Source organism: Salvelinus namaycush, chromosome 26 (genome assembly GCF_016432855.1).
Source record: "Salvelinus namaycush isolate Seneca chromosome 26, SaNama_1.0, whole genome shotgun sequence".
NCBI classification, from domain to species: Eukaryota; Metazoa; Chordata; class Actinopteri; order Salmoniformes; family Salmonidae; genus Salvelinus; species Salvelinus namaycush.
This window is the reverse complement of record NC_052332.1, coordinates 22,487,179-22,504,353: the sequence shown is the minus strand read 5'-3', so window position 1 is coordinate 22,504,353 and position 17,175 is coordinate 22,487,179. Positions and strand designations below refer to the sequence as shown.

The window sequence follows — 17,175 nt, the reverse complement described above, 5'->3', positions numbered from 1 at the left end:
TTTTGAACATATACAGTACATCACCATGGACACAAAAGTCTGGAGTTGACAGAGCTGGGTGACTTGTCACTTGTTTTGGGGTGAGGGTGTAGCCTACCTGTTTGTTTGGTGGGGGTGGAGAAGGAGCCGAACCCCTGAGCGGCCACGCTCCCCCCTCCCGTGCTGAAGGTTCCACTGGCCGTCTGCTCCCCCCCTCCGAATGTTGACGCTGGGGAGCCAAAGCCAAAGGTTTTGGCCCCGCTGTTCCCAAACAGGGTAGTTCCTCCTGTAGGACAAACAGAGGTTAACAATGGATTTATAGCAGTGCTAAACTGAAATAGGTGCCTGTACTCATTTTGAGTGCTGGGACTGTTCATATTTAGGTGCAATAGTTTTGAGCTAATATTCTATAAGAGGTGCAGGAACTCAAGCAGCAGAACATTTGAAGGGCCAGTACTCAGTTCCAGTTAACTTATAGTTAAGTCAACAGCCTTAGTGTTTCCAATAGATAGAGAGGAAAACAAGAGTTTCTACACAAAAGTAAACCAACCATGTGTTTCCCATAGTTAGTCTTAAAGACGTAAAATGATCCCAAAAGATTTCTAGACAGAGCGCCGCTAAGCATCCTGCCTAAGCAATGCTATGGGAAACCCTTGACAGCTTCACAGAGCTCTCTTTTCTGCCCCCGATTCCTCACTCGGACACATCCATTTCAAAATCCTAATCATGCGAGGAAAATCAGCCGCCTAACTTCTTTCTCTCTCTCCATCCATCTCCCTCCAAGCTCATTAGATGTTCATCTCTAGAACAATGTGGTGGAATATTGTTTCGGGGGTGTCATGAGAAGAACACACTTTCCGGTTGACCCAGGTCTCCCTCTGTCTTTTGATCTTCACAGTGAAGTGCGTCTCACTTTTAAATGGCTGGGAAGTCGGCCTCTTCATCTGACCTGGGATCAGTTGCAACCTAACAGCCCACTGGTCACTTTCTGTTCCGACTGCACTGGCAGATGTGGCCCCCATGTCAACGCTGCCAATGTTTCAATACTCATTTAAATCTTTCCTCTCTTTTTGACAGAGAGACACTGGAGAGATGTTTAAAAGCCTAATTTCCGATCGTTAAATTTTTGTTTTCGAATTAAGGTTTCCTGCAATGTTCATTTCACACATCTTTTTCAAGTCCCAGACATCATATATCAAATCAGCATAGAGAGTCCAGACTATTTTCTAGGAGACATTTTCATACTTTTTTTGCACAATGCTTTCACCATAATGGTAATACTGAGCATGGAAAGTACTTGTGTGTAAATGACACGCAACACTGAAATCTCATTTGAGATGCAATTTAGCACTTCCCGCTCCAACAATTTGCAACATAGTAACTTGAAAGCAAACAACGTGAGAGAAAATAAAATAATCACCTTTCAAATCAAAATGGATTCTCCTGTGGCTGGGTGGTTACATAAACAAGTTACCTGACTGACTACCAGATAAAGGGGGTCACTTTTCATCATAGAGACAAGGAGGGAGGAAATGGATATGTGGCTGAATGGTATTAGGTGTGTGTGGAAGACATTGGGACGGACACTTGATGTATTACGCAGCATGGCACAACGCCTACTGTCAGTTAAGAGCGACTCAAGGAAAATAGTAATTTGCAGTGCTCTTCCCAAAGGTGATTGTCAAAGAAACAATGGAATTGAGGAATTTGACTAAAAGCTAATGGTCTGCATGCAGCAAAGACATGGGTGAAAATGTGGGTAAGAATATGTTCAGGGAAAATGTAATAAAAAGCAATACATGAGTGCCATAGCATGACATATCTCATAAGAATCAAAGCCGTAGGCAACCCAGGGATATACTATACTATCACATAGTCCCTATGAAATGGGTCATACATATTCACATAGCCATAATCAGAATACTGCACCATTTCAATTCGGAACAAAATAGGGCATAGGACAGTATGGGGGTGGCTCAAGTGGATATTTCTACTCATCAAACCTACATGTACAGTGTTAAGTTCATGTTTTAAGTATCCCTATATTTCTGTTATTACGGGGCTATCACTCAGTCAAGAGTGCGCATGCGCAGGAAGTCTTGTCGTTGTTGGACCTAGCCTGGAGTGTAATGGCTACCTTGTAGTGTGTTCATATAGTTGAGTAAACTTTGTTAAACTGGAACCTTGTCGTTGTGTCATTTCGAGTTAACATTGGTAGCAGAGGATGGTTTCTAACTACAACGTGCCACCTCGCTTCGACGAGAAGAGGTCGTACGAAAGTTGGAAAAATGAACTGGGAATCTGGACACGCGTTACTAATCTGGACGCGAAAAAGCAAGCACTTGCGGTGGTATTATCGCTCGAGGGAAGAGCGAGAGATACAGCACTGGAAATATCCGTTGAGGATTTGAACAAGGATGACGGTATGGGAACTTTGATCACAGTACTGGATTCTGTATTTTTCAAAGAAGAGAAAGACCGTGCCTACGAGGCATATTCAAACTTTGACAGTGTTACGAGAGATATTTCGGTTGCAATGGCAGACTACATCATTGATTTCGAACAGAGGTACAATAGAATGCGCAAGTACGACATGGTTCTCCCAGATGCAGTGTTAGGGTTCAAGTTGCTAGACACTGCTTGTCTAGATGGTAGGGAGAAACAGTTGGCTCAGTAATTGGAGGAAAAATGGAGTGTTTGAGGAAGTCAAAGACATTGGCCAAAAGTGCGTCTCAACAAGGTGGGTGTGTACCCTTAAAGAATCCTTAACTGGAATAGTGCCCAAAGCACGTCTAGTGGCTAGAGGTTTTGAGGAGCTGGCTGCTAAAGAACTCCCAAAAGACTCACCGACATGCGCCTCAGAGTCACTCAGATTGCTGATGTCAGTGATCTGCCAGAAAAAATGGAAACTTAATTCCATAGACATCAAATCTGGATTTTTGCAGGGAACAGAGCTGTCAAGGGATATTCACATCCGACCTCCGCCCGAAGCTAAAAGTGAAGGAACACTGTGGAACATAAAAAAGTGTGTGTATGGACTGGCAGATGGATCACTCTACTGGTACAACAAAGTCAAGGCAACAATGCTGAATACAGGTGGAAAAATGTCACAAGTGGATCCTGCAGTCTTCTATTGGCTTGATCAAGACTGCAATGTGACTGGAGTACTTGCCTGTCATGTTGATGACTTTATCTGGGGTGGCTCACAGACCTTTGCTTCAACTGTGATTCCACACCTCAAAGCTGTTTTCTAGGTTGGCCGTGAGGAGCATGATCATTTTTGTTATGTTGGCATAGAGTTTATTACAGTTGATGGAAAAATACTGATGCAACAGGAGAGCTATATCAAGAATCTTCAACCTATCCACATGGATTCTTCAAGAGCCGTACAAAGGAATTCCCCTCTGTGGAATTGAAGCTGGTCAATTGAGGTCAAAGATGGGACAAATTTTATGGGCTGCGAGACAGAGTAGACCTGGTTTGATGGTTGCAACTTGGCATCTAACACAAAACACGCCACTGTACAAACCATTCATGAGGCAAACAAAGTTGTTCGTAAACTGAAATCACAACAAGTGACTTTAAAGTTTCAGCATGTTGGAAAAGATGACTCTTTGAAACTAGTTGTCTTCCGTGATGCTTCGCTAGGTTATCACTGGTGGGACAAAACGGCACTTCCTACCTGTAGTTTGTGTCACTGACAACTACTCATTAGTTGATGCTGTGAAGTCAACCAAGTCTGTCACAGAGAAAAGACTTTGAGATTAGCAGCATCAAGGAACTTATTCAAGCACAGAGAATCCAGCCGATTCTGTGGTAGACCACAAAGGAACAGCTTGCTGACTGTCTGACTAAAAAAGGAGCATCCGGTCTTGTGCTCCTACAGGCTCTCAGTAATGGAAAGTGGCAGCTTGAGTAATACAAATAAGAACTGTCACACAACCCATTTGTAATGGGGATCTTGAATAATACTTGGACATTTAATTATGTTGTTGATGTTTTATTTGTCTTTAAAGAAAAGGGGGAGATTGTTAAGTTCATGTTTTAAGTATCCCTATATTTCTGTTATTACGGGGCTATCACTCAGTCAAGAGTGCGCATGCGCAGGAAGTCTTGTCGTTGTTGGACCTAGCCTGGAGTGTAATGGCTACCTTGTAGTGTGTTCATATAGTTGAGTAAACTTTGTTAAACTGGAACCTTGTCGTTGTGTCATTTCGAGTTAACATACAGTACCACAGTGAAATATAGTTTGGAAGAAAAGTAGACTAATGATTTCATTAACATTGTTTAACACAAATGAATCACGTACCACCTCAAGGTTGGGAAAATATGAACATATTTGCATTCATCTACTGAACAAACAAGGATGATTCGATGCAGTTTGTGTGCATTAGAGGAATAAGAAAACATACAGATACAAGCCTATTTGCTATGGAAAACTCTGCCAGTCTGTTGAGCAGTAACATATGACCTGGAGCTATAGAGGATGGTTGTGTTGTGTTGACTCATGTTGTGTCATAGATAGGATAGCACAGATACATACGCTGTCAGTGCCTCCAGCAGCAACAGGCTAAATCACTGCTCTGCTTATGAGATTAAGACTCGCAGCATAATGCTGAGGAAAATCGATTTACGTGAGGCTGTGTTTAGAAACAAAAAAGATTATTATATTCGCTACCTTCCCCCACATGAAAACATCGGTCTTGATAAGATTAATGCAAAAATATTTTAGCTATAATTTTAAGAACTCTGGTGATTTGCATTGTGTTGCTTGCAGTGGACTTTATCATTCTGTGCAAGAGGGATGTCAATCAAAGGGTCCCCCCTGCTGATGATAACTGCACCCGTCCGTCTTAAAATTTAACAGGAAGTTTAAATCTAAGATCAGTCATCCTTTCTGCTACAACCCTTCTCGACCCCTTCTCCCACCTGTCTGGTTGGGCTGTCCGAAGCCCCCGGTGGCAGCGGCAGTGCCGAAAGGGTTCTTGTTGGCGGCTTCCTCACTGGGTTTGCCCCCCAGGCCGCTGAAGAAGCCTCCCCCTGCCTGCTGGGAGGCTGCAGCCGGGGCAGAGCCAGATCCAAACAGACCCCCACCGCTGGATGGCTGCTGCTGGGTATGATAGGGGGAGGGGTGCACAGCCACAGTCACAACAAGATCACAATGATCAGTGATGGTTATGCAGTAATAAGTACATATGAGCCTCCCTGATGAGTTCTCTCCATGATTCTTACCCAAATACAATAATACATCTAATGTGTATGTGAGTGGTGCGAGCGTGTGCACATTTGAAGAGGGGCATTTGGGAGTCTTTCCCTGAAGTGTTACATATCAAAATGGTAGGATGGTTGTCTATTTTGTACACACTGTCAAATGTGAATGTTACCTGTCCAAAGACACTCCCAGTACTGGGCTGTTGACCGAACACTGAGGTAGTGGAGGAGCTTCCGAAAGCTGGGAGGGAAGAGGACAGAAAATAATAAGTAGCACATAAAATACATTAAGCAGGCTCTGTACAATACAACCATGCAAACTATCACAATTTGTCCTTTAGACGTACAGTCATTTAAGGTTAGCGATGATGACAATGGTAGGAAGTCAGAACTGTGTGTGTGTGTGTGTACGCTGATAGTGCAGTCGTTTTATGGATGGTCTCGTTCCAGCAGCATTAGACTATGGCGACAGAACTATTTTCTTTGCAGGTTATAGATGACTGAGGGGGGGGAAGACAGTGGAGCAGAAAAAGACAAATCCCCACATTTATCTCTGACACAATGCCATCATGTACACTGGATATGTATGCAGTGTGATAAGCCCTCTGACAAACTCTAGATCGATGCGTACATGCTGTGTGTGTGGCAGAGCGTAAGCTGTGTGTGTGAGAAAGCCAGCCATACTGGCTGGTGGATATCTTCCACCAGTCAACTCCACATTTCCCTTTTCTTCCACTTCCATTTTGCCTGGGCCTCTGCTCGGTGGCTTTTAGAAAGCGGGCTGTACGACTGTCCATTAAATCCCTCGTGCCGAGAATCAATTCCCCTCTAAAAATCAGGCGGAACATGAAATGTTATTCTCTCAGAGTATGGGGACAGGTCTACAAATTAATGCTGGGACTGCCTTTAGTCTGGACCTGGGACTTGGCAATGACTCACTCACTCATGACACCCACCTTATCATTTACTGTGGCTTGAATTAGTCCATGTGGTGACATTGTTTGTGAACAAGTTTAGGGCGTAGATTAAATGCTTCTGACTGTGTATGCTAATTTTCTATAAAAGAAACAGTAGGGCTGACTCCATTTAGTCGACTGGTCGATTGTTTGGTTGATGGGCTGTTGGTCGATCGAGAATATTTTAGTTGAGCAGTTGCAACAACAAAAATGTATTGCACATGTCTTGATTGATGCCTGTCTGAGTGGACAAAACCATTGGGGAGAACGCGGGGATGGCACACCAGTATCACCAGTAGTACATGTACCGTTAATTCCCATCATTTATCATCTACAATGTTTGTTTGGTTACAGTAATTTCTGTTAATGCATTCAATATAGGCATTCAATATTACAATCTTTTACAGTTCTCATTGTCGGAGTGGACACATTGTTTGCAGAGCGCACAACCTAGGTTACACTTGTGAGAAACAAGTTTTGGTATATTTCATTCCATTTACGAGTTGTCCATTTATTCATTGTGTTTTGTATGGAGGGCTCCTGTCAATGTTGAGTAAGGACACGTACCTGACTACACAGAAGTAGGCCTTGGCTACCTGGCCTGCGTGCAAACGTAGGCTTATAAATGTGCCCATTTGGGGATCTGATAGCATTTCTGATTTAACTCACCACCACTAATGAGCTGTGGAGCGTCAAAGGAATTATTTCTTCACCGCAAACAGCAAGTAAACTCAGTCTGTTATTACATCCATTGAGAATAACAATAGTTCCTCAATCTAGCCTGTTTGAAAAATCTTTCCAGCTCTCTCCCTTTCGAAAAAAGTGGGGGGAAAATGTCATGCTCCGAACCGGTGGAAACGTCTTAAAATAGGCATACCTGATTACTCATTCCAACCTGTTGAGGACAGAGGGCGCTGTTTTCACTTTGGGGGAAAATCGTGCCCAATTTAAACAGCCTCGTACTCAATTCTTGCTCGTACAATATGCATATTATTATTACTATTGGATAGAAAACACTCTCTAGTTTCTAAAACCGTTTGAATTATATCTGTGAGTAAAACAGAACTCCTTTTACAGCAAACTTCCTGTCAGAAAGTGAAAAATCTGAAATCGATGCTCTGTTCTAGGATCTGCCTATAAATGTGCTTGATATGTATGAGTATACATGCACTTCATACGCCTTCCACTAGATGTCCCATAGGCTGTGAGAGGTGAAATGGGGTTTCTAGGTGTTTCTATGGTGAAAAGAGAGCTCTTGGAATGACATGACCCCAGAATTCCTCTGTCCAGGAAGCGCATAGAGGTCACCGGTAATGGCTTCCGAAAAGCAATCGTTATAAACGTGTTATATCTCCAGCTTTGATTTTATTTGATAAATGTGATCATATCATCGTAAAGTATGTTTTTTCAATATAGTTTCATCAGATTATTGAAATATTTTCGGGAGTTTAGGCGTCTTGCGTTCTCTGGGTATGGTGAAGATGGAGAGCTACGCGCCACTTGGCTAGTTAGCTTGCTAATTCGAGAGGGAAGAAGGCCGTTCTAAAACCAAACAACGATTGTTCTGGACAAAGGACACCCTTGTACAACATTCTGAAGGAAGATCACCAAAAGTAGGACCCATTTTATGATGATATTTCATATATCTGTCGGAATATGTTGACAATTATTTTGCGCCCAGATTTGGGCTCTCTCTTGTTATAACGTAAGCTGGATGTGGTAATGAAGTTATTTTTAGAATTCTAACACGGCGATTTCATTAAGAACTAATGTATCTATCATTTCCTATACAACATGTATTTTTTAGTAATGTTTATGAATAGTTATTTGGTCAGAATATGTGGGTGTCAGAAAAATATCCGGACGTTGTGGGAAAAAGATGCTACGTTAGCACAATGTATAACCACTGATTTCAGCTCTAAATATGCACATTTTCGAACAAAACATAAGTGTATGTATAACCTGATGTTATAGGACTGTCATCTGATGAAGCTTATCAAGGTTAGTCAAAAATTATATATCTTTTGCTGGTTTGTTACGATCGCTAACTTTTGCTGCGGGTAAATGGCTTGTGTTTCTGGCTATTGTGGTAAGCTAATATAACGCTATATTGTGTTTTCGCTGTAAAACACTTAAGAAATCGGAAATATTGGCTGGATTCACAAGATGCTTGTCTTTCATTTGCTGTACACTATGTATTTTTCAGAAATGTTTTATGATGAGTATTTAGGTATTTGACGTTGGTCTCTATAATTATTCTGGCTGCTTTCGGTGCAATTTCTGATTGTAGCTGCAATGTAAAACTGATTTATAGCTCAAATATGCACATTTTTCGAACAAAACATAGATTTATTGTATAACATGTTATAAGACTGTCATCTGATGAAGTTGTTTCTTGGTTAGTTTGGTTGGTTCTTGGTTAGTTAGTTTGGCTTTGTGCATGCTACGTGTGCTGTGAAAAATGTCTGTCCTTTTTTGTATTTGGTGGTGAGCTAACATAAATATATGTGGTGTTTTCGCTGTAAAACATTTTAAAAATCGGACATGTCGACTGGATTCACAAGATGTGTATCTTTCATTTGCTGTATTGGACTTGTTAATGTGTGAAAGTTAAATATTTCTAAAAAATATCTTTTGAATTTCGCGCTCTGCCTTTTCAGTGGAATGTGGGAGGAGTTCCGCTAGCGGAACGCCAGAGCCAGACAGGTTAAGCAAATAGACTACAGCTGTGTCTGTCTGGAGCTCACTGGCCCGGGAAACTGAGGGTCCTTAATATTTTATATAATGATGCAAGTTTGTTCGTGCAAGCTTCAGGCTGGACCAAGTTGATTGTTGATACAATTTTTGAAGTTCCTTGCAGACAGGCCATGAATAGCCAATGTAATTTATTTTTATCAGGATATTTTCTACCTGCAGGCTGCAATGTTTTTATTTTTGGGCTTCAGGTAGGCTATTTTTACATAGTTGGCAATGGCAATAGAAGTTACTTTTAGATTTGTATAATTTTCATTTAGATAACATTTTTATTAATCACATGACAACGATTTTGAGATATGAAGACTTTATTATCAAATAAATTGAACTGTTCCACAAGAACGTGCATATGAAAATCATAACTGGCACACAGATTGGTAGAAATGGTAAGATAAATTGGCACTCCAAATGGAAAAAGGTTACCAACAACTTCTAGAGCGTAGTGGCAGACTCTGCGAAGGCTAGCAGCAGAGGGAGGAGATGATTCGGGAACATATTTTTTTATTTTGGTTAGGCAATCTTGATCTCTGGCTCCCTTGAGTCATTTGTGTGTTAAGCATTTAATCACAGTGTGCTTAAAGCATCAGACAAGCTCAGTAGCCTACATTTAGTTGATTTTATTAAATCACATAAGGTGTGTCTATATATGGAAAAATATTGCAATTATATTTTGGACCAGTTGATTGGTCGAAAGAAGTGACAAGTCTTTTTCTTTTTTCTCTCTCACCGGGGGCAGCCCTAAGGAACAGTCAACATGCATTTTTATTAACGAATACATTCACGAATACATTCACGAATGTTCATGTGCAGTTTGCGGACGACGGACGTGCAACGAACTAAAATGTAACAGCAGCCCTTTTGCTAGTTCACATAGCTATGCTGACAATATACTGCCTGGAATAACTAGCCAGCCGTGAAGGGGACAGAAATAATACATGGGAATGCATAACACATATCCAGACTCAATAGGAATTCTAGGGCCATTTATAGTGTAACACCTGTTGCTGTCCTGGCATTGCTAGCTAGTTGGCTATTGTAGCTATAAGACTGGCTGCTGTCACCTCAGACCTGCACAAAGACATTTAGAAACAAACATGACCCTGGCTATTAACACTCCCTTAGATACCCCTAACTGCCCTCTCTACCAAACTGCTAATAGAGTTAAGAGAAATCACCCCTAGGCTTACAGAGCAAAGTTAAAGTCTCTCCGATTTCTTCCATGTCTATGATGTAAAATGGAGCTTTCTTATTAGACAAGTTCAGGCAGTTCCTCCTCTGTTTCAAGACAGATTTAATGTAGTCTGGTCTTTGGCTATAACATCTCAATCAAGCTCTGTTAAGTGCGACACCAGGCGTGCTCTGATGCAGGGTAAGTAGGCCTAATTCATGTTTAACCTGCTGTGGGACTCCGCAGATAAATGACTTGCCAAGGGCTGCTCTCCTCACATATTGCCTATCTAATACAGTAAAGACTGACAAAGGCACCAACAGTGGTACAGACCATGCGCACCAGTGAGCTCAATTAACCCCCATCACAACCTCCTCCGTTACAGATAACTAGTTCAGATTTCCTGTTCTCCTCATCACTTTGACAGCGTGACTAACCCTGCTTCCACAAGTCTTATGTGCAGTTAGCCGGTGGGGCATTACACATTCAATTCTTTGTGTAATTAAAATGAAAAAGTAATCCCAACGTGGCTTTGAAGTGTAAGCCTATCTCCACTATTAGTACATGCATATGGCCAGACAGACACATTGTCACTATGATATAACAGAAAGCCTATCTGGGTGGGAACACAGAGCCCTAGGACAGTCAGAACCGAGACATTGCTTCAGTAACTGCTGAGTTGTTGTGACACACACAGACAGGTCAACTGTCTTCCCGCAGCCCAGCCCCTCTTAGCACGGGTGGGAATTCAGAGAATCCCTGGGAATAGGGCAACTCCCGGCTCAACATTACTTCACCATCCAAATTCTTTTTTTTACGTGGTGCCATAATAATGGCTTAATTAAAGTGGAACTGACAGTGTTTTAACTACTTTGCAATTATAAAACAGAATCATAGCAGTAAAAAATATCAAATTCCCAGTTTATGCTACAAAACAAATGTTACAAGAGGTTTTAAAAATATGTTCGACTTGATTCAACATTCCATGACATACAGTAAGGCACTGTTAGCAGAATAAATGCATACAGTTCAATTAATGATTAATATAATTTACCAATACATATTTTGGTAGTCCAAAAAATATTACTATCAGGTTATAAATCACAGCTGGCTTAGTACATTGTTTGCGGCCTCCATTTGGGATGCACTGTTTCAGTTTCAATTACAATTAATATTCTGGACAAAAACGGACGACTGTAACGAAGGCTGGGAATGTCAATACAATCAAACTAGCAAGGGCAATGATCACAAGTTAGTGATAACATGGAAAATAGGCTAGCGTATCTATTTATGTAGCATGCTCAAAACACAGAGCCTAATGTTTGCTAGATAGCTAGCTAGGAGGATGTAATTTCATTGGAGGAGTGGGTGAGTGACTGACTTTTTCAACTCATATCGTTTTTCGGTGGCTACACAGCTAGAGATGCAGGTGTCATTTGGTTAGCTAGCAAGAAATGTGAATCGCTTTGCTTTGCTAGCAGCTATGCTGAACAACTGTTATCCAGTTGGCATATCTCCTGCGTTTGCAAATTCACTCTATCTACTCCAATTTCAGAGCACTCACCTGAGTGTGCAGAATAACTGATGAACTTACAAACGTGCAACACCCGCTGAATATGACCAGTGTCAGTAAACGTAGGCAAAAAAGTAATAGTTAGTCAGGAACGCTCTAGATAATCAGCTCTGCTGGGGCGAGTAAAACGGTCAGAGTGAGGTGTTCTCTTTGTGTCTGGAAGTAGCTAGCTAGCAAGTTCGACAACTTTAGCCAGTTAGCTTGGGCGCTTGGTTGGGACAAATATGCATTGGCAGGCAAGCTGCAGATGGACAAACAGGCTACCCATCTTTTATCAGTGAAATTCTGATGGCCAACTAGCTGAAAAAGTTTGAAAGGGTTAATCGAATGTTCCCTCGTTAGATTTTAGCTCATCTTGCTCTGACTAGCATTAGTTGTTGATCTTATTGTTGATGTGCATAACTGAGGGAGAGAAAGCCTATCTTTTCATGGTTGTTTGATCAATAGGACTGTAAAGTTCCAAAATGTAAGAGAACTCGTGGTATTTAAATTTTTGAAAAAATCAATTCAGGTGTATTTTGTGGAATTTGGTGAATGCGTTTTAATGATCTAAAGTCGCCAGTTGCTACTGCCTGTAAACACACAGTACAGTTCAAAGTGAATGATGGCAGGCCCGTGTGGCAAATGGGTTATTTGTATAAAGGCCTACTGAAGCGCCAATTGGCTATGGCACACCGGTCTCCATAGATTCCGGTCCTGGAGGAGAGACGTTTTTATTAGGTATTATTTCCTGCAGTGTCTATTAATTGTCCAAACGCATGGCTGCTTTCCCACTCTATATTGCTATCAAATTTTCACAAATGCCTTAGTATACATAATTCCCAAACATTCTAAGAATTTATGAAAACGTGAAAATGATCATATTTAAGTGCTCGTTTGTCAGAAAATGTAAAAATTTTTTAAAAAAATGGTGTTATATTCTTCCTGGGGGTGTATATGAACAGATTATAATAAGATTTAATGTTGCTAAAATACTATAATTTGCATAATCAAACAAAACATTGAATCTTCTCTAATTTGCAGTTCTGCAATTTTTGCTAACATGTACCGTAGGGTTGTGACAATACCAGTAACGTGAACATTTTAAACAGTAACTCTCGGTTCTTTAAAAAACTGCAGTATGTACATTTTGTCTATATTTTGGAAAATAAATTAAATGTGACTCTGGATATAAACAATGTTTGTTTCCAAAATTAGGGCTGTTTTCTAAAGAAGTTAAATTTGCATTGTTTTCCTTGTCACGATACTAACGACTATCGAAATACTGGTATCGTCCCGGCAATAAGTCGAGTGTTTACCTTATACTTGGGTTTACAGGGTCAAGGTAGAGCTTACCCCTAGAAGTAAAGATCAGGGATCAGCTAACCACCATCCTCAACCCTAACCACATCGGTACCAGGTGAAACAAAACTGACCCTATACCAGTAGTCAATTCCAACTTCCTCCAGCATAGTGATTTAGAGAGGCCTATGACCCATGGACACATGGAGGAGTATGGTCTGCCAGCCAATACCAGCAGATCCTAACAGGCCCTGATGGATGGATGGGATTGGACTGGATAAGACCATCAGAGAGTAGTGGCCTTCTCTCTAAACTCCATTATCCTAATGGCGTGATAAATACCCATCCTAATGATGCTGCTCAGTCCCACAGAGGGAAAACAACTACATTAATTTAAGCACTTTGGCAGCAGCTCTGACTGGATGAGTAACTGAGGTAACTGCCTTTGTCAGGATTCCCCATTGCTTCTTTTCCTACATACTGCGCCTTCGGAAAGTATTCAGACACCTTGACTTTTTCCATATTGTGTTACATTACAGCCTTATTCTAAAAAGGCAATAAAAATTCCTCAGAAATCAATCAAAAATACAGCATAATGACAAAGCGAAAACAGGTTTTTATAAATGTTTGCATATTTATGAATAATAAAAAACAGAAATACCTTATTTACATAAGTATTCAGCCTTTGCTATGACACTTGAAATTGAGCTCAGGTGCATCCTGTTTCCATTGATCATCCTTGAGATGTTTCTACAACTTGGAGTCCACCTGCGGTAAATTCTATTGATTGGACATGATTTGGAAAGGCACACACCTGTCTATTTAAAGGTCCCACAGTTGACAGTGCATGCCTATGAGGTTGAATAAATTGTCCGTAGAGCTCCGAGACAGGATTGTGTCGATGCACAGATCTGGGGAAGGGTACCAAAAACATTACTGCAGCATTGAAGGTTCCCAATAACACAGTGGCCTCCATCATTCTTAAATGGAAGATGATTGGAACCACCAAGACTCTTCCTAGAGCTGGCCGCCCAGCCAAACTGAGCAATCAGGGGAGAAGGGCATTGGTCAGGGAGGTGACCAAGAACCTGATGGTCACTCTGACAGCGCTCTAAACTCTTCTGTAGAGATGGAAGAACCTTCCAGAAGGACAACCATCTCTGCAGCACTCCACCAATCAGGCCTTTATGGTAGAGTGGCCAGACGGAAGCCACTCCTCAGTAAAAGGCACATGACAGCCCGCTTGGAGTTTGCGAAAAAGGCACCTAAAGACTCTCAAGACCATGAAAAACAAGATTATCTGGTCTGATGAAACCAAGATTGAACTCTTTGGCCTGAATGTCAAGCGTCACGTCTACAGGAAACCTGGCATAATCACTACAGTGAAGCATGGCGGTGGCAGCATCATGCCGTGGGGATATTTTTCAGCGGCAGGGACTGGGAGACTAGGTAGGGTCGAAAGAAAGATGAACAGTGCAAAGTAGAGAGAGATCCTTGATGAAAACCTGCTCCAGAGCACTCAGGACCTCAGAAGATTCACCTTCCAACAGGACAACGACCCTAAACACACAGCCAAGACAATGCAGGAGTGGCTTTGGAACAAGACTCTGAATGTCCTTGAGTGGCCCAGCCAGACCCCGGACTTGAACCCAATCTAACATCTCTGGAGAGACCTGAAAATAGCTGTGCAGCGACGCTCCCCATCCAACATGACAGAGCTTGAGATGATCTGCAGAGAAGAATGGGAGAAACTTCCCAAACAGGTGTGCCATGCTTGTAGCATCATACCCAAGAAGACTCGATGCTGTAATCTCTGTCAAAGGTGCTTCAACAAAGTAGAGTAAAGGGTCTGAATACTTACGTAAATGTGATATAGTATTTTATTTAAATAACTAAGCCAAAATTTCGAAATCCCTGTTTTCGCTTTGTCATTATGGGGTATTGTGTGTCGATTGATGAGGAAAAATCCATATTTAATACATTTTAGAATAAGGCTGTAACTTCAAATGTGGAAAAAGTCAAGTGCTCTGAATACTTTGCGAAGGCACTGTATGCTGCAATTGTATAGGTCAACATACCATGGCTGAAATAATACCAGCCTAGTAGTCCTAAATATGGATTTTGGAGATCAATCAAAATCAACTAGAATCTGGTAATCCAATCCATAAACATTTAAGGTATCATCTGATTCCTAAAGAGATTGTACATCCAGTCAATAAGAAAGACAGATTGGCAGCTTGAGTGGCCGTCTGTGTAAATGCTAGAGGCTTAAAACAACTTAATAGTGTCATGGTGATGTCCAAGAGATGCTCTTCCAATAAGACCACTGTCCTGAGCTGTCTGCCACATATAAAATACATACCATTACATTGACCATTCATTTCCAGTTTTGTGATATGGAATGCAGAGGCCTAACAGCTACTTCGTATTAGTGCATTTTCACAAACATGTGACATATCACAGATACACTCACCTGCAGGCTGTCCAAAGCTGAAGCCAGTAGAGGATGTGGTGGTGGTGTTGCTTCCAAACACAGAGCCTTGTCCAAACCCAGCACTCTGCTGCCCGAAGGCCGGGGTTGCGCTCGGCTGCCCAAACAGGCCCGTGCCCGTACTGCTGGCCGTACTGGCGCTGGGGGTGCCAAAGGAAAAACTGCTGGCATTGCTGGCACTGGGGGCTCCAAACAGACCACCTCCACTAGCAGCGGTACTAGCAGCTGCAGCAGTGGTGGCCGCTGCAGGCTGTCCAAATCCAGGGCTGGCCCCGAACGCAGACTGGCCAAAACCGAAGCCACTGGCAGCGTTAGGAACAGGCTGGCCGAACCCGCCAACTGTCTGCCCAAATACAGGTTTTCCAAAGCCAGCCCCTGCACCTGCAGGTGGAGCACCAAAGCCGGTGGAACTAAAGCCGCCGGCAGCCGCTGGAGCAGGCTGTCCGAAAACTGAGCCCGTGGCCGCGGTGTTGGAGTCAGTAGGGGTGGTGGTGGTGGCGGCAGGGGCTGCGGTGTTTATGACCGTTGTGAGGCTGGTGACAGCTATAGTGGTGCTATCTGTGGTGATGGACGGTGGCTGGGTGAAGATGGAGCCAGGTTTGTCAGAGCTGGGGGCCGGGTAGGCTGGTGGTGGGGCCTTCGGGGTAGGGGTGATAGCGGGTGGTGGGGCCTCGGGGGCAGGGTCTGGGGTAGTGCTGGGGGCTGCCTGGGCTGGTGGGCTGGTAGAGGCAGGGGGGACAGGGGTGGTGGAGGCAATGGGGGGAGCTGGGGAGGGGGCCGAGGCAGGGGGAGTTGGGGCTTTTTCAGGGATGGTAGGGGTGGGGGTGACTGAGGACACTGGGGAGGTAGTAACCTCAAGCTCAGCAACAGGGAGGCTGACGGAGGGGCTGGGCTGTGAGGGAACAGGCTCTGGGGGTGGAGTGGGGTCTGATGGGGGTGTGGGGGCTTTGGGGGGCTCTTCCTCCAAGGTGGGGGACGGGGAAGAGAGGGGTGCAGCTAGGAGGCTGCTGAAGGAGGTGGCTGCTGACGTGGAGAACGCAGGCTTGGTGATCGCCAGGGCTGCTGGTTCGGGAGGCTTGAATGCAGTCTTGGATAAGTCTGTCACGGTAGAATCCGCCTCACCAAAAGCAGCCTCAGCTGGCTTCCCTTGCTGGAGGGTCGACCCGAAACTAAACTGGGCCGTCCCCGTGCCTAAACCTAGCCCCTTTCCATTGTCCGGCTGGCCAAAGCTAAACGCGGCCGCTGAGGGCTTCTCTTCGTCCCCCTGGCCCACGCGTAGACCCGAGAAACTCCCCAGGGTCTCTCCTCCTACCACCTTGGGTGCCTGGGGCTCTACTCTGAAGGTGGGGGTGGGCCTCACAGGCTCCCCTGGTATGCTGGGAGGAGGGGAGCTGGTGCTCCCCAGGGCGGGGGAAGTGGATTTTGGGATGAAGGAGAAGGGTTCCTCCCCGGCAGAGGAGCTGAACATCATCTTGCCGGTGGCACCAGCGCCGCCAAAGAAGAATTTACTGGCGTCCTTCACTGGGAGGAAGAAACATGGACAGCAGATTTACAAACTATGCCAGACATTGAAACACTTTGAACAAATAGATTTAATACATGACTACCGTAAAACTTCAATTAAACGCTGAGACTAAAATAGCCGCCTGTCCTTTTTAATAGCCGGGCAACCGCACACATTTAAATAAATACTCGCCTGTTTCAAATAAATGGCGGGTCTAAATTAATTGCTGACGAGGTTTAATGTGTTATTTGTTAATTG

At 43.3% G+C, this 17,175-nt stretch overlaps 1 protein-coding gene across 1 annotated transcript in view; it reads right to left on the bottom strand.

The window, feature by feature from the left end:
- The window catches only part of LOC120020999 (nuclear pore complex protein Nup214-like), a 63,067-nt gene that overhangs the window by 11,987 nt on the left and 33,905 nt on the right, over positions 1-17,175 (bottom strand). Inside the window, exons 29-32 of the mRNA XM_038964663.1 lie at positions 15,396-16,934; positions 5,364-5,431; positions 4,909-5,089; positions 98-265 (exon numbers count right to left, since the gene is read on the bottom strand). Of these exons, the coding sequence (XP_038820591.1) occupies positions 98-265; positions 4,909-5,089; positions 5,364-5,431; positions 15,396-16,934 (1,956 nt within the window). The remainder of the gene's footprint in view (positions 1-97; positions 266-4,908; positions 5,090-5,363; positions 5,432-15,395; positions 16,935-17,175) is intronic.